The following is a 25,089-nucleotide window of genomic DNA, read 5'->3' on the forward strand; positions in this document are numbered from 1 at the left end:
TGGAGTGTATGTAGGGATGAAATGGGTGGGAGTGTTTTTATGCCTTTCCCTTTTTGGCCACCTCCCTTGTAAGGGGGAAAAAGCCTTGGTATATGTATGTATGTATGTAGCAATGAAACATTTCAAAAGATAAAGGGAAATAGATAGACCTGCAGACATGTAGATAAACAGACACATACACACTTGGGAGCATTGAGAAAAGACAACCTGTCACCTGTCAGACACATCAGCAGGATTGTGGGAGAGATATACGGACCACTGCAGAAGATTGAAGCTGTCATTCCATTATATGGATGAAGAGATGATGAAAAAACTCAACGAAACCCCGATACATCCAAGACTGGGGTATACATCAGTAGTGTGGTCCCCACACAGAGTGAAGGATATAAGCAAGATTGAGAGAATGCAAAGAGCAACAACCAAACTGGTTCCCAGCCTGGTAGATAAACCATATGAGGAGAGACTAAAAGTAATGGGTCTACCAACTTTGAAAGATCGAAGAGAAAGAGGTGACATGATTATAGTGTTCAGGTCACTAAAGGGGATAGATTATTTCTGAAGAAGCCCTGCTGGGCGAAATGTCAAATATATTGGATCCCATACTCTGCGTTTGGCCTCTTTCCTACAGGGATAGATTGCATTGACAGAGGTCTCCTGATTAAGCATGGGAGAGCTTCAAGAGGTCATGGGAGCAAGTTAAGAAAGACCACAGGTATAAAGGATGTGAAGGAATACAGTTTTACATATAGATGCATAAATATGTGGAATAGCTTAGAAGGTGGTATAACCCAAGCTCAAACAATACACGAGTCAAGAGTATAGATTAAGTTGGAACTGTACATGAATTTGAGGCTAGGTTTGATAAGAAAATTAGAGAATAGATGGGACCAACAACTCTTGCTCTTCTCCTGTGTACTACAATTTGGTAAATAGAATTAGGCAAATGCACATACAAAAGACAACACATTGCTGCATGACAGACCCCCTGATATCCATCCCTCTGAGTCCTCTCTCCCACAAAAGGACAGAGTCCACATGGCCAGACTGCGATGCGGCCACCACCCAGCCCTTCTAAGCTACCAGAAGAGACTGGATGACTGCATTGTGGGCAAATGCCCAGGATGTATCACTTCACCCCATACTATTCAACAAACCATGGAAGACTGCATTATACACAATCATGCATGCAAACAACACAACATACACTCCATAAAGGATTTGTGGGAAAACACCGTTTTGGTTGTGGCATTCCTTGCTTCTGACCCAGGGCAGTGGACAAGCTGCAGGGATGACCCATCATCTAGGAGGTGCTAAGATGGGAGGGAGGGTGGAGGGGTGTGGAGTGTTTTCGGGGATGGAATGGGTGGGAATGATTTTATGCCTTTTCCTTTTTGGCTACCTCCCTGGTAAGGGGGAAAAAGCCTTGGTATATGTATGTATTCCTTGGGGAGACAGGACTGCTCAGACAGACAGTCTAGGGAACAAGAACAACAGACAGATGCACACACAAACAGACAGAGTGTAGAGAGTGTTGATCAAGGAATGCCAAAGAGAGGTCTTAATGAATCAAGAGCCCACTGAGGCTTGAGTGAAATTATCTAGTGTTTGCCTTTGTATAATTGGTAAGATGCAGCATTGCCAGTCTAAGAGTGTCCCCTCCTCTAACTTCTCTGTCTTCTTCTTTGCAGTCTCGAGATGTCGATAGAAAGAATCGTGATGCCGTGAAGGAGGCCAATTTGTATTACTTCATCGAATCTGCCATCGCCCTTTTTGTCTCGCTCATCATCAACATCTTTGTCGTGGGTGTGTTTGCCCATGGTCTCTACAATATGACAAACAACGAAGTGGTAAGTTTGTCACTGGTAGTAGTAATGATAATTGTTACCTCAATTTTCACTGACTAGAATCTTGGAGCTGCAGTGCAGCAGGCAGCATTCCTCAGGTCACCAATTTGTAATAGTGAGAGAAGGGGAACAGTTCTTCACTGCTCTCCTTATGTAAAAAGATGGAGGAAATACAGTTGGAGTTGAAAGAGAGACAACTTGGCCCCAGTCTGGAGACAGCGTCAGTTCTGTGGGATTGCTTCTTCATATTGAAAAATTAAGATAGAAGGGGGTAAAGGATAATTTTGTGTGAAGTAAGAGGGATGACCAATTAAGAATGATAGAAGGGGGTAAAGGATAATTTTGTGTGAAGTAAGAGGGATGACCAATTAAGAATGATAGAAGGGGGTAAAGGATAATTTTGTGTGAAGTAAGAGGGATAATTAAGAATGATAGAAGGGGGGTAAAAGATTATTTTGTGTGAAGTAAGAGGGATGATTAATATGAATGTGGGAAAAAAAATTACATATCTAAGCTAGGAACCAATGGAGAGGAAAGGAAGGAAGGAGAGATTAAGAGAAATGGTATTGTGAGATGTTTAAACAATTTCATGGTTATACACATCTTTGAAGGCAATGATTTATCTTATATTATTGAGTCAGGGATGGTGAGTGTACATCCTTTCCTCTCTCTTTCTCTCTTTCCCTCTACTTCATTATATTAGCATATCTTTTTGATATATGATTGGTGTACTTTCAAACCTTGCCCAACACAACTTTACCATGTGCAAAATTTCACGCTTACTCGAATAAGTAAAATATCCCAGCATTTGCCAGACAACCATAATTCACAATAGCATGATTCAAATAGCCTGCCAGGTCATGTTGTACGCCAGGGTCTGGAAACCTAACCTATTTGTTCCCATAAGACCTGTTATTCACTCAACACAAATTTCGTCCTATATGATGGGCTAAGGAACCTAACACTCATGTTTGGCAAGGTCTGACTAAACAAATGTGTTGGTGCAGAGGTGACTGCAAGGGTATTGGGCAGGGATTGGAGACAATTAAAGAAAATGGAGACAAATGGGAGAGAAGCCAGTCGTTGTTTGCTGATGACACTGCACTTGTAACAATATCAGAGGAGGGATTAAGGAAGTTAGTGATGGGGTTTGGGAAGGTGTGTGGAAGTTGAAGGTGAATGTGGGTAAAAGTAAGGTGATGAGATATACAAGGGGAGAGGATGGCAGCAAAGTGGAAGTGAATATTAAGGGAGAAACTTGGGGATGCATGTAGCGGGAAAGGGAAGAGTGGGGGTGGAGGTAGAATGTAGATTGAGAGAAGCAAGTAAATGCCTTGGAGGATTAAAAAATATAATGAGAAATAGACATTTGGGAATTGATACTAAGAGGAAATTGTATGAAGGGCTGATTGTGCCAAGAGCACTGTATGGGACCGAAACATAGAACATAAAAGTGGAAGAGTTTAAATGTGTTTGAGATGAAATGTCTGAGAAGCATGATAGAGGTTACTAGGCTGGATAGAGTGAGGAGGTGAGGAGGAGAGCAGGGGTGGAAAGGGAGTTGGGAGATAGGGTGGATGAGTGAGTATTGGGATGGTTTGGACACATGGAAAAAATGAGTAAAGAAAGATTAGTAAAAGAGGTGTGGATGGAGTGAACAGGAGGGGGTGACCGAGGATGAGATGGGTGGATGAGGTGAAAGGGGCATTGAGAAAGAGAGGGAAGTCTGTTGAGGAAGGAAGGGAGAAGACAGAAGATAGGGGGTGAGTGAAGAACAGTTGTATATGGATGATGCTGTGATACATAAAAGGGAGTGGGTAGGTTAGGGAGTTGTTATGTGTGAGTGATATTTTGACACAGCCTGAAGGGATTTCTCCCCATCTTCTCTTTTTCTGCATGAGGAGACTGGGGGGGCTGCCAATGAAAGGAAGCAGCCTTGCTGTGGATGTGCTGTGTCATGCTGCATTGCTTTTGACCCAGGGCAGTGGGCAAGATGCAGGGATGACCCGTCATAAAGGAGTGGGTTGGAGTGGAATTATGCTTTTTGACTTTGGTTACCTCCATTGTAAAGGGGAAAAAGCCTTTGGTATATGTATGTATGTATATAATTGGGTGTTTATTTATCATTGTTGTTATTATTTTTCAGATTGGAATGTGTAACAAGACTGATAACACAATGCATATAGATGTTTTCCCAGTAAGTAGAAGATTAATGCATCAGATATAACCTATTTGACATCCCGTCTTTGGATACCCCACTTACTCCACTTGATCCATCCATTTATTATCTCCATCACTTGAGTTCTCTTCACTCCTTCCCTCGTAAACCATGCAAAAACTGCATCCTGTCACTTCCATAGTAATTGTACCAGTTCATCCCTGGTATTAGTTTTATATATTGCATCACATTGTTTGGATGATAATTTTCATTGATTGTATCATTTTTATCTAAAGTTATTGTTCTTCTTTACAGCCAAATGACGAACTTGTTGAGGGTGACATATACAAAGCAGGAGTGTTTTTAGGTTGTGGTTATGGTATTGCCAGCATGTACATTTGGGCTGTCGGGATTTTAGCTGCCGGGCAGAGTTCCACGATGACAGGCACCTACGTGGGTCAGTTTGCCATGGAAGTACGTATGATAGACAAGACCATATTCCATAAAGTTTAATGAAAACTTAATTATGTTAACTGTAAATGTACATCTCCAGAGTTACTTCTCTTATATTGTAATGCTACATCCATAAGGTTTTGAGACAGGAGGGGCGTAAACCGGTTTTACTGTTTACGAAGTGGATGTGTTATTTCACCTGGCTTTCTACCATGTAAGGAAATGGAGGTCCCCCACAGCAGGGCCCAACAGCTGAACCAGAGTTACCCCCACCACTTCATGACATGGTGACCCTTTCCTCCCTACCACATCCAATCAAGAAACTACAGATCAGACGAGAAGATTTTCCTTTAGGGCGTCTCGATTTCTCTTCCACTGACAACCACTCTTCACTCACATCTATCTCTCGCCCTCTTTCTTACCTGCTTAACCAGCATTCCCACGTACCCAAGGCCTCCGTCACCCCATTCTTGGTCCTCCCCTCAAGTTCACACCATCCACCTTTGCCTTCCACATGCCCCCAGCCGCCACCCCAATATTCTTATAAATCCAACGTGCCAACTCTCTTTTCGCCCCTTTGGTCTCCACCTCACCTCCTCATTTCTCACTCTATCCATCCTCCTAACCTCCACCATGCTTCTTGAATATTTCATCACAAACACTTTCCAACTCAACCTTGATGTATCTCATCAGCTTCAGACCTCCACCTATCACCTTTGTGTTTACCTCATGTCCCACCCCGTCCATGTACACATTGAATGAAAACACGTCTTAAGCAATCCAGCTTGAACACATGGGCTCTTCCTTTCAGCTTCCATGATATCCTAAGTCTGCTCCGTACACTAAAGCCTCATTGACATGGGGCAAGTTCAGAGGCAAGTCAAGTGTGCAAGTAACTTGAACCGGAGAAGAAAGTGAGTATATGTTCACACAGGCCAAGTCAGAAACAAGTGGCCTATGTGAACATGTACTTGCTCACTTTCCTCTCCAGTTCAAGTAACTTGCACACTTGACTTGTCTCTTATGAAATCATTCAAAGCCAAGCCACCTTGTGGAGTGGGCTACAATCGAGAAGTTGAAAAAAAAAATATAATAATAATGTAGCTTTGAAGTTACAGTTGAATTAATTTTCACTTTTTATTATTATTAATATCATTACTATTATTATTATTATTTTTATTAATATTATTTAATGAAGTGGCCTCGCTGTGGATGTGCTGTGTCTTGCGACACTGCTTCTGACCCAGGGCAGTGGACAAGGTGCAGGGATGACCCGTCATCCAGGAGGTGCTAAGATAAGAAGGAGGGTGGATGGATGTGGAGTGTATTCAGGGATGGAATGGGTGGGAGTGATTTTATGCCTTTTCCTTTTTGGCTACCTCCCTTGTAAGAGAGAATAAGCCTTGGTATATGTATGTATGTATGTATTACTATTATTATTATTATTTTTATCAATATTATTATTATTATTATAGGGTTTTCTCAACCTCCGGTGGAAAAGGTGGCAGCGTGTTCTTCTGACCCGAACCATTGCCATCTTGCCAACATTCTTCATTGCATTCTATAAGGTGAGAACAAACATATGCAAGGGGATAAGATTAGAAAATGGATTGTAATTACTTTGATCATTTGTATTAGACAAAAATTTTGAGAGTGATAATGCTAAATGTCCTTGTCACTAATTTATGTATAAATTGCAGGATATACATGACTTGACTGGAATGAATGATGTCTTAAATGCCGTTATGTCTTTGCAACTCCCCTTTGCACTCATTCCAACGCTTACATTTACAACCTCAGAAAAGATTATGGGACAGTTCAAGAATGGAATGTGAGTATTGGGTTGAGAATTGTCGTCTTCATGGATTAAGATTCAACTAAGAGAGATATGAGAGAAATTCGCTAGTAACAGCGACATCAATCCGATCATTTTTATGACAGTCGCAATTCGAACCTACTGCTTTCGGCCACCCGTAAGATCACCTTCACTGTTGGTGTAGTGGGTTAAGGCTCTGTGAAGGTGATCTTACGGGTGGCCGAAAGCAGTAGGTTCGAATCCTGCATGCGACTGTCATAAAAATTATAGGAGAGATATTCTGAAGGTTGAGCAGCATCTGTTTTTATACATACATATACCAAAGGCTTTTTTCCCCCCTTATAAGGGAAGTAGCCAAAACACAAAGGCATAAAACCACCCCCACCCATTCCATTTCCACCACACTCCACTCCCCTCCACCCTCTTCCTTCCCTCTTATCTTGGCACCTTCTGGATGACAGGCCATCCCTATATCTCGCCCACTGCCCTGGGTCAGAAGCAGTATCACAAGACACAGCACATCCACAGCAAGGCTGCTTCATTAAATCGGCAACCCCCTCTCTCTGTCCCCTTATGCAGAAAAGGAGAAGACGAGGAGAAATCCCTTCAGGCACTTTTCTCCATTTTCTTTATCTGTTTTAATGAATTTTGTAAAGTTCAAATTGACAGCCATTAACCTCTTCAATTCGAGTCAAATTCTCGTACACAGCATTGGCTGCCATAAGTACAATGCATCACACTACTCGCATTATAAAATATAAAGTCACTGCTGTATTACTCATTCTCTTTCACTCTAAATAATAATAACAACAGAAAATGTGATCAAACCAGTTCACAGAATTCAGGGGTCACTCAGCTACAAGTACACACACATACATATACCAAGGCTTTTTCCCCCTTCCAAGGGAGGTAGCCAAAAAGGGAAAGGCATAAAAACACTCCCACCCATTTCATCCCTAAATACACTCCACACCCCTCCCACCCTTCCTCTCATATGAGCACCTCCTGGATGACGGGTCATCCCTGCACCCTGCCCACCGCCCTGGGTCAGAAGCAGTGTCGCAAGACACAGTACATCCACAGCAAGGCCGCTTCATTTAATCGGCGACCCCCCCTCTCCGTCCCCCTTTGCATATAAGGAGAGGACGGGGAGAAATCCCTTCGGGCTGCGTCAAAATTTACTCACACATACTACCCCACCCCCCACCCCCCCGCCCATTCCTCCTCATGCAGTCACAACATCATCCAAGTACAAAATAAATATAATCAAAATGCCGACACCGGCATTCTTGCATATCCATTCGCACCTCATGACACCTACGTAGGCACCATCGTATTGAGGAGGTTAAGAGTCAGCCACTGAAATACACATTGATACATACATATACCAAGGCTTTTTCCCCCTTACAAGGGAGGTAGCCAAAAAGGGAAAGGCATAAAATCATTCCCACCCATTCCATCCCTAAATACACTCCACACCTCCTCCACCCTCCCTCTTATCTTAGCACCTCCTGGCCCTGGGTCAGAAGCAGTGCCGCAAGACACAGCACATCCACAGCAAGGCCGCTTCATTAAATCGGCGACCCCTCCTCTCCGTCCCCCCATTTACACAAATTTGGCCAGTATGCATAACTTAAAGAAAAAAGGTCTTTTATTGTAACTGTTCAGTTTAGAAAAAAAAAATTAAATAGAGAATTCATGATTAAAAGTGTCATTTATATGTATTTCTCTTTACAGAATTTGTACATTTTGTATTTGTCAGGTTTGACAGTAATTCCACTTAGTGAAATTGAATTTAATGATTGGTTGATTAATTTCCCAATTTTGTTGCAGATTCACGAACATTATTGCGACTTTGCTGTCCATCCTAGTGATTATCATTAACCTGTGGTTCGTAGTTAGCTCGCTGGAAGGCCAAATTCACGAATGGTGGGCGTACCTCCTGACCACCATCCTCGGCATTTTCTACTTCTGTCTTGTCATCTATCTGACGTTGCATCTATTTCATGCCTTTGACTTGAAGTTCTGCAAGAGCTTACCGGTAAGTAAACTTTGTCTTTCCCAGTTTGGGAAGGTAGTGTGTGATTAATGACAGCACTTTGTTAATGAATCTTTGGTTTGTATTGCTTTCAGAATTGGTCGTAATTATTATTTTTTTTTCCGGATCATTGTAATGAAAATTAGTATTGATTGGATATCCAGCAATTTGCACTATTATTGTTTGATTTATATGTAACATGAGCAGTGTGATTTCTTTCAAAATATATATAGTTGTTCTTATACTCGTGATTTTGGGTGGTATCTTAGATTACCTTATTGGTACTAGGATTGATTACATTACCATAAGCAGTGAATACTTTAAAGATTTTGGATTCACCCTTGTGGACCAGAGCTACATAACATTCTTGTAGGTTAGAGCCAAATAGAGGAACTTATAGAGGACAGCAAGTTGATTTTTTTATTTTTCTTGTCCCTCCTTTTGTTGCCCCCCCCCCCTTGAATCTATCCATTGCCACTTCTAAGTCTTTACCTCTTATTTACCAATGGCTCTGGGGTGGGGGATAATCAGCCAGTCAGTCCGTTTCCCCTGGTCTCTTGTAGGAGGGCTGCAGCCTTCGGGTAACTGGCGGCAGCCTCTGGGCAGGACCACAAGTCACACGGGGAAAATATGTTGTGATCGGTGTAACCTTTATCAAAAGTACGTTTTGCTTGAAGCGTCCTTTCTGTGGATGTGCTGTGTCGTGTGACACTGCTTATGACCCAGGGCAAGGGGCAAGATGCAGGGATGACCCGTCATCCAGGAGGAACCAAGATAAGAGGGAGGGAGGGAGCAGGTGGTTGGGAGTGGAGTATATGGGGATGGAATGGATGGGAGTGGATTTTATGACTTTGTCTTTTGGCTACCTCCCTTGTAAGGGGAAAAGACCTTTGGTATTTGTATGTTTGTACAACATTTTGTTTGTTGAAGCTTTTTCAAGTACATGTCATTTGTTGAAAAAGCTTCAACAAGTGAAATGTTGTACATACATATGCCAACAGCTCTTTCCCCCTTACAAGGGAGGTGGCCAAAGTCAAAAGCATAAATCCACTTCCACCCATTTCATCACCCACATACTCCACTCCCATTCACCATTCCTTCCTCCCTCCCTCTTTTCTTGGCTCCTCCTGGATAATGGGTCATCCCTACATCTTACCCACTGCCCTGGTTCAGAAGCAATGCAGCAAGACCCAGCACATCCACCGCAAGGCCGTTCCATTTAATCAGTAACCCCCCTTCTTCGTCCCCTCATGCAGAAAAAGAGAAGACAGGGAGAAATTCCTTTGGGCTGCATCAAAATATCATTCATAAGTGCTCCCTCACCCCTCCCATCCCCCACCCACTCCCTTCCATGCATCACAGCATCATCCATACACAACCATTCTCCACTCACCCTCATCTTCTGTCTTCTCCTTTCCTTCCTCAAAAGACCTTCCCTTCTTTCCCAGTGCCCCTTTTACCCTTTTAAGCATTGTGCTTTTGATAAAGATTTCATCCTCGTATCATTTCTACTCTGAGCATTTTATTGTTAATTGCCATTTTAAATCAAGATATGTTGTATAGGGATTGTTAGTGTGGGGCACTGTGTCATGTGCGGTGGTTGCTTCTGGGGCAGTTTGAATCTGTGGTCAAATCTATTGTGTTGTTAATGCTTCAATGCTGGATGGTGTCCTGAATGCAAGCATCTTACCTGATGTGGATTTTTTTTTTTTTTTTTTTTTTTTTTTTTTTAAGCACTCCATATTTTGTCAATGTCAGTTTTTCTGTTTACTTTGTTGGTTAGCTTTCTATTTGTTTGTCGTCTATTAGATTTGTAATGTTTTTGTGTAATTGTTGAAAGGATGGGGTGAAAGGGGCCTTAAGTATAAGGGGAATGTGTGTTGAGCAGGGAAGGGAGAAGGCAAGAGATAGGTGTGAGGGGAGAAGGGTTGTGAATGGATGGATGGTGAATTGACACAGCACAAAGAGATTTCTCCTTGTCTTTCCTAGTTTTGCATGATGAGGGGACAAAGAGGGAAGGTACATATATACACATACCAAGGGAGGTAGCCAAAAAATAAAGGCATAAAAACCATTCCCACTCCACTCCCCTCCACCCTCTTATCTCGACACAGTGTAGATGAGGGGATGGGACCTTGCTAGGGATGTTCTGTGTATTGCTGCATTGCTTATGACCCAGGCAGTGGGCGGAACACAAGGATGACTCTTCATCTGTGAGGAGCTATGATGAAAAGGGAACAAATGGGTGATGGATAGGAGTGGTATGGGTGTGGGTGTAGGTGGATTTCTTGGCTGGCTACCTCCCTTATAAAGGGGAAAAACCTTTGGTATGTATATATAATTTTTTTTTTTTCCCAAGATAAGAGGAAGGGAAGAGGGTAGAGGGGAGTGGGACATGTAAGGGATGGAATGGGTGGGGGTGGTTTCTATGCCTTTGTCTTTTAGCTACCTCCCATGTAAGGGGGAAAAGCCTTTGGTATATGATGTATGTAGGTTGTGTTTGATTTTGTATTTATTTCTTATTTAATCTAAGGTGGTTATCATGTATAGTTGGGGTTGAATTTTTTCCAAAAGCCTGTGAGAATGAGTTTCTTGTGTGTCTTCTGCATGGTAGTGACAGTTGCACTCTTTTATCTAAGGATACTGATGACCCACTTTCAGAGAGGAATAAGCGAAAGTTTAAAGATTGTATATTTCGATCACTAACTGTGATCCTCTGCTGAAGAGGATCACAGTTAGTGATCGAAATATACACATCTTTATACTTTTGCTTATTCTTCTCCGAAAGTGGGTCATCAGTATTATTTTACAAATGTGCTACGACATAACTTTGTTGTTATTATCTAGGGATGGTTACAGAATTTTAACTCTTTCTCCTCTGTGTACTCTAACCAGTTTACTTTTTGGTAGTTTATGAGTATTCTCTTGTATATGTGGGTTGTATTTTTTCTTCTAAATTAGCTCTACAATAACCTAAAATTGGGAAATAATCATGTGGATGATCTTAAATGATTTTCGATGTTGTTTGTGTTTGTATGGAAGGTGAGGTCATTATGTTGGTTGTTGATCATGTCAAAGAGGTTATGTAGTAGGGGAGATAAGAATACCATAACTGTATACCATGTGTGTCATAGAAAACAACTAATTGGGACAGAGTGAGCAGCTATCTGAAAAGAAAAAAGTGAAAGTCCTCTATTCCTATTTAAACATATGGTTGTAGTGTAGCATGTTTTCTCCTTTGTTCACCACATGCCAGCCAAAGTCATTACTGATTTAGTAATAGTTTATGATTAAACGTTTTTGTGTAATGAGATTTCACCCTGTAGTAAAGATGTACTAAAGAAATTGGCTTAATTTGAGAAGTAGTGGTAGCATAGTCGTAGCTGTATTTGTGGTGGAACTAGTAACACCAATTGATTGATAATTGCAGCAACATCGGAACTTTAATTGTGCTGAGTAGAAACCTTATATCTAACCCCTGTATAAATTTGTTTCAAGCTTTCACGAATAATAGGGCTTCAAGACAACGCCGCCACTTTGCAACCAAGTTACGGAAGGTGAGTTCAAGTCGATGCATTTAAATCGCACACAATTAGATCAACTTCAGTTTGTGTTCATGTTTTTAGAAGACGAGCCTTAGGGATGGTATAATTTACCCTTCATTGATATACCTCCCCCACATTGCGTGAATTTTGTGTTGCCAGTACTTCAGGGACGTTAGTGAGATCTGTATAAATTAGAGTGGTGGTTCCCAATGTGGGGTGCACATCCCACAAGGGGGGGGGTGGCAATTTTAATTTTAAGGTGGGCAGTTTGAGAATGAGTTGCAGTGACTTTTTTCAAGTGAGTCTGTGTGAGTACAAGTGTGTGTGCAAGTTAACACACAATCAGGGCCCCGACATGGGTAAGTACCACCCCAGGGCAAGTCAAAAAATGCCCCCCCCACACACACACACCACCACCACTACCACCACTATCCACATCTGATGGTCACTAGCACAATTCACAGGTAACATTCACCCACAAAACAACGTTTATACACACATCATTCATACACACAACTCATGATAAGTACATACATACATACATACATATACCAAGGCTTTTTCCCCCTTACAAGGGGGGTAGCCAAAAAGAAAAAGGCATAAAATCATTCCCACCCATTCCATCCCTGAATACACTCCACACCCCTCCACCCTCCCTCTTATCTTAGCACCTCCTGAATGACGGGTCATCCCTGCACCTTGTCCACTGCCCTGGGTCAGAAGCAGTGTCGCAAGACACAGCACATCCACAGCAAGGCCGCTTCATTAAATCGGCGACCCCCCCTGTCCGTCCCCCCATTGCATAAAATGAGAGGACGGGGAGAAATCTCTTCGGGCTGCGTCAAATATTGCTCACACATACTACCTCACCCCCCATCCACCCGCCCATTCCACCTCATGCAATCACAACATCATCCATATACAACCATTCTCCATTCACCCCTGTCTTCTGTCCTCTCCCATCCTTCCTCAACAGACATTCCCCTCTTCCCCAAAGCCCCCTTCACCCCATCCATCCACCTCATCCTTGGACGTCCCCTCATGTTCACTCCCTCCACATCTGCCTTCCACACCTCTTTTACTAGTCTTTCTTCACTCATTCTTTCCATCCTAATATTCTTTCATCAACCCTATCTCCCAGCTCCTTTTCCACCCCTGTTCTCCTCCTCACCTCATTTCTCACTCTATCTAGCCTAGTAACCCCCATCATACTTCTCAGACACCTCATCTCAAACACATTCAAACTCCTTCTCTCTTTATCTCTTATGTTCCATGTTTCTGCCCCATACAGTGCTGTTGGCACAATCACTCCTTCATACAGTCTCCTCTTAGCATCCATTCCCAAATGTCTATTCCTCATTACACTCTTTAATCCACCAAGGCATTTACTTGCTTCTCTCAATCTACATTCTACCTCCACTTTCACTCCACCTTTCCCTGCCACATTTGCAGCCAAGTATCTAAAACTATCCACTTCCTCCAGTTGCTCTCCCTGCTCACTTCCAGTCTACTGCCACTTTCACCCCTTGTACATCTCATCACCTTACTTTTACCCACATTTATCCTTAGCTTTCTTCTATCACATGATAAGTAAATCATGCATTAAAAGTACATTAGGGGGAATTTGATTTACCTTCTTTTCACCAAAAGTGCCCCCCCCCCCCAAATGTGCTCCCCCGGGGCATTGCCTCCCCCCTCTGCCCCTCCCCTTCTCGGGGCCCTGCACACAATGCATATACAGTATGCTTAGAAATATATGTGTGTGTATGTACATGTGTAATTATATATATATATGTATCTGTGATTTTATATGTATGTTATATGTCACAGGGGGGGCATCAGGATTTTAGAGATGCTTAGGTGAGGCTTTATGGCCAAAAAAAAAGTTGGGAACCACTGGACTTTAGTCATTTAGCTTTCGTTTATCGTTGGAGACGAATCTCCTCTCAAATAAGAATGCCAAGTCACTTCTTACTTCTACTATCCCTCTTTGAGTCTTTCCTTTACCACTCCCAATGAATCCATTGCCCTGGCCTCTTGTGCAGAAGGCCCATGGCCTCCAGGAAACTCGTGGCTGCGCCTCCTCCTTGGGGAGGTTGGGGATATTGTGTGTCCAGTTATGGGCTTCTTGGTACAGCTGCTGTGACTTTTTTTTTTTTTTTTTTTTTTTTCCTTTCTTTTCTTTCTTTCTAACGTTCCTTCTGGTAGGGATTGGGGTGGGGGTGCTTCTTCCTCATCATGTCACTGTCCAAGGTTCTTCTTTAATTTTTTTATATATTTACTTATTTTTATTTATTTATTTTTATTTATTTATATAGATATATATATATATATATATATATATATATATATATATATATATATGTTTTTTGTTTGTTTTTTCTCTCTCTCTCTCTCTCTCTCACTCTCTCTCTCTCTCTCTCTCTCTCTCTCTCTCTCTAAAGTTCCTTCTGGTAGGGGTTGGGGTGTTTTTTTTTTTTCTCTCTCTTTCTTTTTGCTAAAGTTCCTTCTGGTAGGGATTGGGGTGGGGGTGCTTCTTCCCCTTATCACTGTCCAAGGTTCTAGTACTGCCATCTCATACAGTGCAGACCTAGCAGCACCTTTCCACTCCCGTGATACGATGATTGATTGATTCAGTTTCATGTCATAAGTTCTCCCTCTCAGGGAGGGCTATGATGGTGCCATCTGAAGAACAGATTTTTGAAGCATGGAATTTAATGTATGCCCTTGATATGAATTTACTTGCAACTAAAACAGGCTCAACCTCCCTTCACTCCGACCTTGAGGTAAGGTAGTTACCCTCCAGACTGCGTAGCCAGTGACCATCCCATGATACGATGATGTTGCATAAAAATTTTCCTTGACACCATAGGTAGGCCTGGGTAAGGTCAAGAAAGGGTAACAGGCATTAGCAACTCTGCCCCCCCCCCCCCTAAAAAATAAATAAAGTAAAAAGTATTCATTAAAAGAAAAGCAAAGCCTTCATCACTTCCATAGTAATACTGCTGGTATTATTGTGCACCCTTCTCATGGAACAGGGCTTTGCAATAGCCTATACCTTCTCCTAATCTGTTCCACACAAAAATGATTGGTCTACATCCTGACGACGTGCTTTTATAGTTATGCAAAGTAGACCACTTGGAAAAAGAAACTAACGAAGCAGAGCACTTTCATATATTACATCTTCAGTTATATTCATCCCATTCAACTAACTTTTCCATGACCTACCCCAGCCATACTGATTTGTGCATAATGTGAATTTGTCTACTTCCATCCATTCTGAGGATATGACAGTATCACCTCAGATTGGCTAGTTCTTTTTTCTTTCCCATTCCTGTCTATAGCCAAGTTCCTTTGCAAAACCTTTTATTACCAACCCGGTCAAATTTTATAACTTTATGTTGTACTGATGGGTGTAATTGGGAGCATGCTGGTCTCGCATTCTCATAGTTGTGGATTTGAGGTAAGCAGTCAAGGTATGCATCCATCCCATTTCCACCCGTCGCCCATTTCCATTTTATTCCGTCTCTATACATATGTACACATGCTAATTAAAGCCCTTGTTCCCTTGTAAGAGTGGAGGGATCTAGTCAAGCAGAGAAAAGATGACTTTTTCATTTCCAGGGCTACTTTTTCTCAATCACCTCAAAATTTCTAGGGGCTACTTTTTTATTTTCCAGGGCTAGTTTCTAGAGTTATTTTGCTGTTTTGCAAAATTTAAGTTATGTCACCAGTACCGTACCTGCATACTGTCTTAGCTTTAATAACGACTTTATTTGATGACTTTTTGTATATTTGGAGAAGAAAGGACAAATGAGAGATTGGGTGGTGAGAGTGAAACAAAGATGATCCTGGAATTGATTTGCTCTAACGTTTCAACCAAGAAGACCAAGTTGGTCAAAGCATTGGAGTAAATCAATTTCTGGATCATCTTCATTTTACTCCCACCACCCAGTCTCCCTTTTTGTATATCTTTAAACAACCTAAAATACATGAATAGGCACTGTCTTTTCCTTTTCTTTCTTGTCTTAGTATTTGTCTATTATCGCTTCTTTTCAATATAAACATTTATACAAATCCAGGAGGTGCTCAGATAAGAGGAAGGGTGGGAGGGGTGTGGAGTGTATTTAGGGATGAAATGGGTGGGAGTGTTTTTATGCCTTTACCTTTTTGGCTACCTCCCTTGGAAGGGGGAAAAAGCCTTGGTATATGTATGTACAAATGGGAGCCTGGGAGCTATGATATTGGACACTGCCACACACATACATTCAAGTCACAAACCATAATAATTTACCCATATTTACTAGTTTGTATTAGTTGTAGTGGTATTAGTGAGCCTACATACAGTGGTGTGTGTAGATGCAGATCATGGTGATGACGTCACCATCACTTTTGGATCTGGACCCGTCATAAACTGACATGCTCAGCTCGGGGGCATGTGGTTGGCAAAGTTAGGTCATGCGAGGAGACAGTACCCAGCAATGATGGTTTATGTGCTGTTATGCTGTTTGGACTAATGTTGTTTTTTATGTACTTAACAACTTGGATACCGATACGAGAATTTGGAAGCACAATGATTGTGTGCATGGTGAAGCATAATATGACACTGTTTTCATGTGTCTTGCAACACTGCTTCTGACCCAGGGCAGTGGACAAGATGCAGGGATGACCCATCATCCAGGAGGTGCCAAGATAAGAGGGAGGGAAGAGGGTAAAGGAGAGTGGAGTATGTAGGGGATGGAATGGGTGGGAGTAGTTTCTTTGCCTTTGTATTTTGGCTACCTCCCTTGTAAGGGGGAGAAAGCCTTTAGTATATGTATGTAGGTATGTATTTTCTAGTAGCATTCACATAGTCTGTCAATGCCATAGTACAATAAATACATAGGTCCTTCACAGGGATCATTATGCATTTTGCTGTCACTCTTGTACTCGAATTTTGAACGCATTCGTCGTCTATCTCGATACCAAAGGCCTTTTCCCCCTTATAAGGGAGGTAACCAAGTCGCTCCCATCCACCACCTTTTCCTCCCTCTCATCTTAGCTCCTCATGGATGACAGGTCATCCCTGTATCCCGCCCACTGTCCCGAAGAAGTTTAGGAGAAATGAAAAGGGTAAGGTGAGGAACTCGTGCCACGGGGCTCGTAACTGCGGCTGAAGCTGTCACTTTTGCCCGGTGTGCTCGCACTGTTGGGGCAGGTAAGAGTCACTGCTGCGAAATCTGAGAGGAACGCGGGATTAGAACCACGAATCGAACGCAAGACCAGCATGCTTCTGATTATACCGCCAGTACACATATGAAAAATACACAAAAGTTATGCTAAAATTGATTGAATACACGTATGATTTACATGAATAGTCTTGTGCCTTAAAAAACACCCATCGTAAATAAATCTGTATTAAAGAAATGAGGCACGTGGTTTGACTGATGGTAATGGAAGAATTGCTGAATTAATTGTGGAGGTGTTGGAGACCTACGTATTTCACTCGTATAAAGAAGATAATACGAAGAAAGCAAGGGGCATACACCAGGAGGCATGCAGCCGTGACCAAATCCCTCACCTTGGCCCTGTGTGCTTGGACTGTCGGGGGGGGGGGGCAGGTAACAAACCGTCACTGTTGGGAATTGGAGATGAGTGCAGGATTCAAACCCATAATTAAGCAAGTGCGAGACCAACATACTTCTCATTATGCCACCGACACCCTACTCCTATGGTTTAATGATAATTATCAGTTTTCAAATACGAAAAATATCTCGGTTATTTTGATAAAAATTACCTTTATATTGCTCATAGAAAATCTAGAGCATTGAGATGTTTTCACTGTCTCAATAGATATTCAGTGGTCATGGTTTAATTTCTATCCATGGTGTTGAAATGAATAATGTTGCGTTTTTATGTCACTTGTATTAACTATTCTATGATGCATTGAGTACTTATTTATATATATATATATTTTCTTTATTTTAATTATTTATTTATATTTTTTCTTTTCTTTGTTTTATTTTTTATTTATTTATTTATTTATTCATTTATTATTATTATTATTTTTTTTTTTTTTTTTTTTTTTTTTTTTTTTTTTTTTTTTTTTTTTTTTTTTTTTTTTTTTTTTTTTTTTCTTCTTCTTCTTCTTCTTCTTCTTCTTCTTCTCTCTCTCTGTCTCTCCTCTATTCATATCAGTCATTGTTTGGTGAGGGAGTTGATTGGTTTTGAAAATGGGCAACTTTGCTGTCTTATCTTGGAGGACAACATGCAGCCACCCATCATTGGTCTTGGTCTTGGTCTCTCTCTCTCTCTCTCTCTCTCTCTCTCTTTCTCTCTCTTTTTTTTTTCTTTTCTTTTTTTTCTTTTTTTTTTCTTTTTTGACTTGGAAATAGGCATAAACGTACTTAAGAACTTTAGGAAGAGCTGGCCCACTACATTTTGTCACAATCTCCAGAAGCATGAATACAATGGAGTACAAGAAGAAAGTGTTAACCAACATGATACTAGAATTATTAACATCTGCAAATAACAAAATAACTTAAATTTTCACTGGAAGACAGAACTTACTACAAACTTGCTTCACCAGGGATTACTCCGCTTCGACCTCTGACATCTCACTGAAGTAGCCGCTCAGCCGCTTTACATTCCTGTATGATAGACTCTGGAGAAAATGAAAGGCATAGATGGATGGAACTATTTAAAAATAAAATTATATCCAACGGGCAATTTGATTTCAGACCCACAAGGTGCTTGTGTTGTAAATCTAATCTTCTTTTGTTGTCGGGAATCATACAGGAAAGAGAGCCCACCTTGCGTCTCTTGCAAGAGAGTCCTTAGGCCACAGATTGACTGGTTGATCTTGTAGGAAAGAATTGTGTGACTGGACTTAGACTTCAAAAAGATTTTGACTCGACTTTAGCTAATGAACTGACCAACTAGCAATGCTGGAGCCATGGGTTTCCAATCAGTGAAGCTTGAGATGACAGTTATTATTGCTGTTATAGTCTCTGGAAGTTTCTCCTGCAAAGAGTTTAAGACCAAAGGGAGGTAGGGGAGAGAGACTCGGGCCAGAACCCAAGTAACCAGGTCTTTGAATGTACGTAGGTGTGGAATAAGTGAGAGCAAGAAAGAAGAGATCAGTAGTACCAGAAGAAAGATGGATGTGTTAGCATTGAATGAAACTAAACTGAAAGGGAAAGTGGAGTTTGAATTAGGGAGTGTGGTAGCTAAGATGTTTTGAGTGTAGAAAGGGTAAAGGAGGGACATAGTGGATCTGTTGATAAATGATGAGATATGTAAGTGTGTGGTTGAATAGAAGAAGTCTATATACCAAGGAACTCTTCCACTTATAAGGGAGGTAGCCAGCTAAGGGACACACCCACTTCTGCCCATTCCACTCCCATCCACTACCCCCGTACTAGGGTATTGACTGTATGTTATCGTGTAGTAGTAATTGCATAGAAGCATGTAGCCAATACTTTAGGGACTGTTTTAAGGCACCCCTACGGACTAGAGCTACACATCATTTGTCTATGTTAGAGTGAAATTTCTATTCATAGAGGAATGATGCAACTCTGACTATCCCTCCTTTATGCTGTTCCCTTGAAACTGTCCTTTACCACCTCTTTAAGTATGCCTTTTCTTTTCCCCTGGGTCCCCTGCGGTAGGGGGGAGGAAAGAATTCTGCTACAGTGGTTCCCATGCAAGTCATAAAATGTGACAAAGTGGAACAGAGTTACGGGACTGGGGATCCTGCTGTCCGTATGTTCTGTCTACAAGAAGTCAAAGCATAGGAGGGTCTGGGAGGAGAACTCCAAATAGAACTCTAAAATTTAGGTCATAGAAAGAAGTGTCACCAGGTAAAGTGTTGACAAAAATGAGAATAAAGGGAGGTATGTGTGTTTGCAAAGGCATATGGCCATGTTAGAAAAATGGAAAGGAGTTTTGGAAGGAAGGTGAATGCAACGGTGTTTTAGTGATTGAAATGCTAGAATAGATGAGGCAGTGGATGGAGCAATAGGGAGGTAAGATGTTCCAAGAAGGAAGAAAATATAGAGAGGAAATGTTGGAGATTTATTGAAAGATAAATGATTGTGAAATCAGTCTTCAAGGAAAAAGATCAAGTGTACAAGGACCAGGTTATTGGTGGAAGGTAGTTAAGGGCATTGATAGTCTTTATGATGGTGTAAAAAAAGATGTTTGCATGTGCGTATATATGTATATTGGAAAGTTTCTGAAATTTTTTTTTAGGAGGGGACAGTGGGATAGCTATCTGGAGGAAGGAAAATTGATTGTGAATTGGATTTATGGTGGAGAAAGAAGACAGGAGGGAGTTAAAGGTGCTCAAAGTGAGTCTGCTGAGAAACTGGATGAGGATGAATATCAAGCAAAACAGGCATGCAAGGAGACAGGATAAGAACTGCAGGAAGGGTAATGAATAGTGGAATAAAGAGGTGAAGGCGGTGGCAGAAGAGGGGTGTGCATAAGAGAAATAGTTGCAGATACGAAATGAGGAAACATGAATAAAGAAATGGAAAAGGATTTGGAAAGCTTTGGCTTTGTTTACTTCCCTTCCATTCATAAAGTCACTGAAAGGCTCACAAACTTGTTCTGTTCTATCGATATACCAAGAGCTTTTTTCCCCCTTATAAGGGAGGTAGCCAAGTCAAAAGGCATCTACCCACTCCTATCCACCACCACCCATTCCCTCTCATCTAAGCTCCTTATGGACGACGGGTCATCTCTGTTTCCCGCCCACTGTCCTAGGTCAGAAGCAATGCAACAAGACAGTAGGGGAAGAAAGAATATTTCCACAGAGTTATTCCATGTGTCTTAAAAGATGGCTAAAACAGGATGGAGTGATGGGACTAGGTATCCTGCTCTGTAACCCTGTTCCTTCAAACATAAACAAATCAATTAATCTTTTGCTTCAGGTCTTGCTTGCAGGACACCCATAGTTCTCAAGTTGAAGCATCAGAGTTTGACTTACATACATATACCAAGGCTTTTTCCCCCTTACTAGGGAGGTAGCCAAAAAGGAAAAGGCATAAAATCATTCCCACCCATTCCATCCCTGAAAACACTCCACACCCCTCCACCCTCCCTCCCATCTTAGCACCTCCCAGATGACTTTGACTTTGATGAGTTTGACTCAGAAAAATAAAATAAAGGTAAAGAAAAAATATAATAAGAAAAAAAAGCTACGGCAACTAAATAATGACCTCACCAAATTAAATGAATTCATAGAAAACTGGGAAAATATACATAATCCTTGGTGGGGGGAGGATGGAGTAGAGTGAAAAAGGTAAAGAAAACAAAATTCACTCTTAACTTCCATCATGTAGGTACTCCTGGTTCTAATTTTTCTTTCCGTGTACCACGTATATTTACGTCCACGTAGCACTGTGAAGGAGCAGAGTTGGGGGTTCTTGACTCCACAAATCTTACGACTTCATATCAGCTGTCACATTAAAGGCCATTTCTACCCATAATACACAAAGAAATGAAATCCCTGCCCTCTGCCCCATTAGTGGTACCAACTTTCAACTTTGTGGATGTAAACATACATGGTGTGTGGAAATGAAATTTTGCCGCCTGGTGGGACTGTATCTGTAAAAACGTGCAAGATAAACCTATACACTGAAGCTACACCATACTTCTTCAGCAAAGACCAGGAAAAAGCATTCAAGAAACTAAAAAAAAAAACTACCTGGTAGCAGTGAAAGCCTTCACAGCTACCTTCAACCATTCTTGATTGATTTGATTAATGTCATGAACTCCTCTTCTCAGAGGAGGCTGGGACAGTGCTTCCATATGGAAAAAGTTTTGAAGTTGGGAGTTTGATGTCGTATGCCTTCTTGCGTGGTAGGATTTGACCTGCCTTCACTCCTGACCTCGGCCACAAGTAGCGATGCTGTAACCTGCTCAGACAGCGAATATCCCACCATTCTTGATGATGATATGGTTTAACATCACAAACTTCCCCCTATCAGAAGGCCAGGATGGTGCCCCTCACAGAGGACTTTGTAGCGTGGAATTTAATCAACCATACCCTTGATTCAACTTCGCCGTTGACAGGATTCGAATCGCCATCCCCTCGACCTTTGCCGCAAGTAAGGACACCCGAACCCGCACAGCCAGCAAGCCTACCCTACCATTTTTAGTTACACAAAAACATCTCAAAATATGAAAAAAAAGGATATAAAATCCCCATACTGAAATATAATAAACTACTAGGAAACTTAGTATCCTATAGACCTTTCCTATTTGCCATATCAAAACTGATGGAAAAATTGCTCATAGATAACATATACCCGTTTCACAAAATCAATATGGATTCAAAAAAAGTCCATTCTAACAGCATAATGCTCACCTTATGCAACAAATATTGGAAGGCTTCAACAAGAAATTGTCATTTGAGCTGTCACATTTCCAGTATACGGTCATAGCTCAGCATAACAATTACAAGATAAGTAAAAACATGATATAACCTGAAAGAGCTAGAATTATAGCAGACACAAAACATCATCCCATCAGAATTTCGGTGAACTTGCTTACCTGTGGTTGCCACAAACGGAACAAGCACCCAGAAGGCACGGAGCTTGTGCTAGGAGGCATGTTGCCGTGGCTGAAACCATCACCTGTGCCCTGTGTGCTTGGATTGTTGGGGCAGCTAACATTCTTTGTTGGGAGTCTAACAGAATTGTGGGATTCAAACCCACAAATAAGTGAGTGTGAGATCAGCATGCTTCCAGTTATGCCACCACTCCTGTGATGCCCACGAGTAGATTGATATAGTGCTCTTTGATACTAACACAACAGTATTTAGACAAGACAAAAATCATTTTGAGTGATTTGTGGACCTGCCCAGAGGCTGTTGCCAGTTACCTGAAGGCCATAGGTCTTCTGCTAGATAGACCAGGGATAAGAGATGGATTGCTATATTGCATGTTACAAAAAATTATGATTGTTATTAAAAGACTATCAAAATTGAGTTCTGGTAACTCTATACCCAAGCATGCAAGTTGCTTGCTGCAACTAGATGTTATCATTAGGTTGCGATATCTTATCATGTGAAAGCTATACATAAAAAAAAAAAAAAAAAATTAAAAGTTCTGATTAAAACTTGGCCTATGTGACTTGTGTCAGCAACTGCAAAACTTCCCGAGAAGAGATGGGGTCCTATCTAAAGGAGAGGTTGGGAGACAAAGTAGAATATTTGATGACATTACATTAATATATATTTTGAAAAATAACCATTCAAGTATTTTTATTATGCAAAAAAAAAAAGGGGGGGGGGGTTTCTACCCGTCTTCTCTTTTTCTGCATGAGGAGACAGAGAAGGGGGGGGGTCACCAATTAAATGAAGTGGATATGCTGTGTCTTGCTGTATTACTTCTGACCAAAGGCAGTGGGCAAGGTGCAGGGATGACCCATCATCCAGGAGGAGCCAAGAAAAGAGGGAGGGAGGGGTGGTGAATGGGAGTGGAGTATGTGGGGATGAAATGGTTGGAAGAGATTTATGCACTTTGACTTTGGCTACCTCCCTTGTAAGGGGGAAAAAAACCCTTGGTATATGTATTTGTTATGGTATCACTTTGGTGACTTTCAAGTTAGTGAAAACATTAAAACTCCATATCTGAGAACATTGAATTTTTACCTTCAAAATCAGTTAGATAACACAATATTCATCTAATCTCTATGGAATTTTGTACTTGAAATTCCTAGATATATCTGATTAAGAAAAAGAATTTTTGTTGGTCACATCTGTTGGGTTCTGATGTCACTTTAATGCTCACAAAAGTTGCGTCAGAGCCCACCAGGCATCTAACTCGTTAGTGGTCCACTTGGACAAATTTGGCCGTTTACTGGATTGGGATAGAAGAGAAGTGCAACAGAAAGGGTTCAGCAAAAGGAGAAAATTGAATGAAGCATCAAAAGGAAGAGAAAACCAAATGAAGCATCAGAAGGAAGAGAAGATTAAATGAAGCATCAGAAGGAAGAGAAAACCAAATGAAGCATCAGAAGGAAGAGAAAACTAAATGAAGCATCAAAAGGAAGAGAAAACTGAATGAAGCATCAAAAGGAAGAGAAAACCAAATGAAGCATCAAAAGGAAGAGAAAACTAAATGAAGCAGCTTACATCACTTCACATCCATGCAGCAACCATCGAAATGAATTTATTAAATGACCTAAAATGATGATCTACACAGAGAAGATGGATGAAAGGAGAGAGGAAGACTGCAGAAGAATGGGGTAACCTAGGCCCTGGAGTACATAAGCTGGTATAATTTCAGTTTGTATGTACTCTGAAGAAGTCTTGGTAAGGACACAAAGTGTCACTGAATAAAAGTCCAACTGTTTTCTTTGTTTACCTTGCCACCCTGTAACCTGTACATTTATTTATTTGTTAATTCATTTATGTTTATTTGTATGGCTTGAGTCAATATCCATGCCACCAGTTCATAGGAGGAGGAGGAAGAGAGTCCTTGGTAGTTTTCAAATCCTCTTATGTGGAAAATTGGAGGAAAAATAGTTTGAGCAATTGCCTGGGGCCAGTCTGAAGACAAAATGTCAGCCATTTAGAGCTGCACTTCTAGTTCGAGCTGAGAGTGTGTATTGGTTTTGGAGCGTGTGTGATGGGAACCTGCATGCAGTGGTCCTGCAATATGGATGCCAGAGGTCCTCATTTTCAAAACCTGTTGAACCCTTCACCTCAGTCAGGAGGTGCAGCCCTGAGGGGTTGGCACTTGGTCTCTGGACTGGACCTAAGATATCTCTCTATCAACTTCAGCTGTATTACTCATGGAGAGCAGACAACTGTCAACTACTCCTCTCCCTCCCAACCACCTTCAGCTGATGACAAGAGTCCAAAGTTTCTTCCCGGAGAGATCTGTGGGAGGTTCCGAGGATTGTTGCCATCCACTGTTGGATTGCAGGTTTTCCACGTAGTGAAACTCTAGACGAGTATAATTTGATTGATTAATTAAGTGTGTATTATTTTTTCTAATGACCACCTCATAGGCCCACCACTGACTACCCATTGTTCTTGATGATGATGATGACATAGTGTAACATCACAAACTCCCCACTATTGGGAGATTAGGATGGTGCCCCTTACAGAGGACTTTGCAGCATGGAATTTAATGAACCATGCCCTTGGTTCAGCTCTGCTGGTGGCAGGGTTCGAACTGCCATCCCCTCGACCTTCCCCACAAGCAACGACACCTAACCCACTTGGACAGCGAGCTTCC

General features: G+C 41.4%; 1 protein-coding gene across 4 annotated transcripts in view; it reads left to right on the forward strand.

Annotated features, from left to right (window-relative positions):
- The window catches only part of Mvl (solute carrier family member malvolio), a 48,185-nt gene that overhangs the window by 17,310 nt on the left and 5,786 nt on the right, over window positions 1-25,089 (forward strand). For 2 of the 4 annotated variants that reach the window (XM_076207409.1, XM_076207408.1), the window contains exons 7-12: window positions 1,689-1,847; window positions 3,991-4,041; window positions 4,318-4,476; window positions 5,931-6,023; window positions 6,156-6,286; window positions 8,105-8,312. In XM_076207409.1, the coding sequence (XP_076063524.1) occupies window positions 1,689-1,847; window positions 3,991-4,041; window positions 4,318-4,476; window positions 5,931-6,023; window positions 6,156-6,286; window positions 8,105-8,312 (801 nt within the window). Of the gene's footprint in view, window positions 1-1,688; window positions 1,848-3,990; window positions 4,042-4,317; window positions 4,477-5,930; window positions 6,024-6,155; window positions 6,291-8,104; window positions 8,313-11,807; window positions 11,867-18,422; window positions 18,556-25,089 lie in introns of those variants that run through there. The other 2 variants (XM_076207410.1, XM_076207411.1) reach the window with 2 other exon arrangements.

Source organism: Oratosquilla oratoria, chromosome 24 (genome assembly GCF_046742065.1).
Source record: "Oratosquilla oratoria isolate Oo_2021 chromosome 24, ASM4674206v1, whole genome shotgun sequence".
In the NCBI taxonomy this organism is placed as follows: domain Eukaryota; kingdom Metazoa; phylum Arthropoda; class Malacostraca; order Stomatopoda; family Squillidae; genus Oratosquilla; species Oratosquilla oratoria.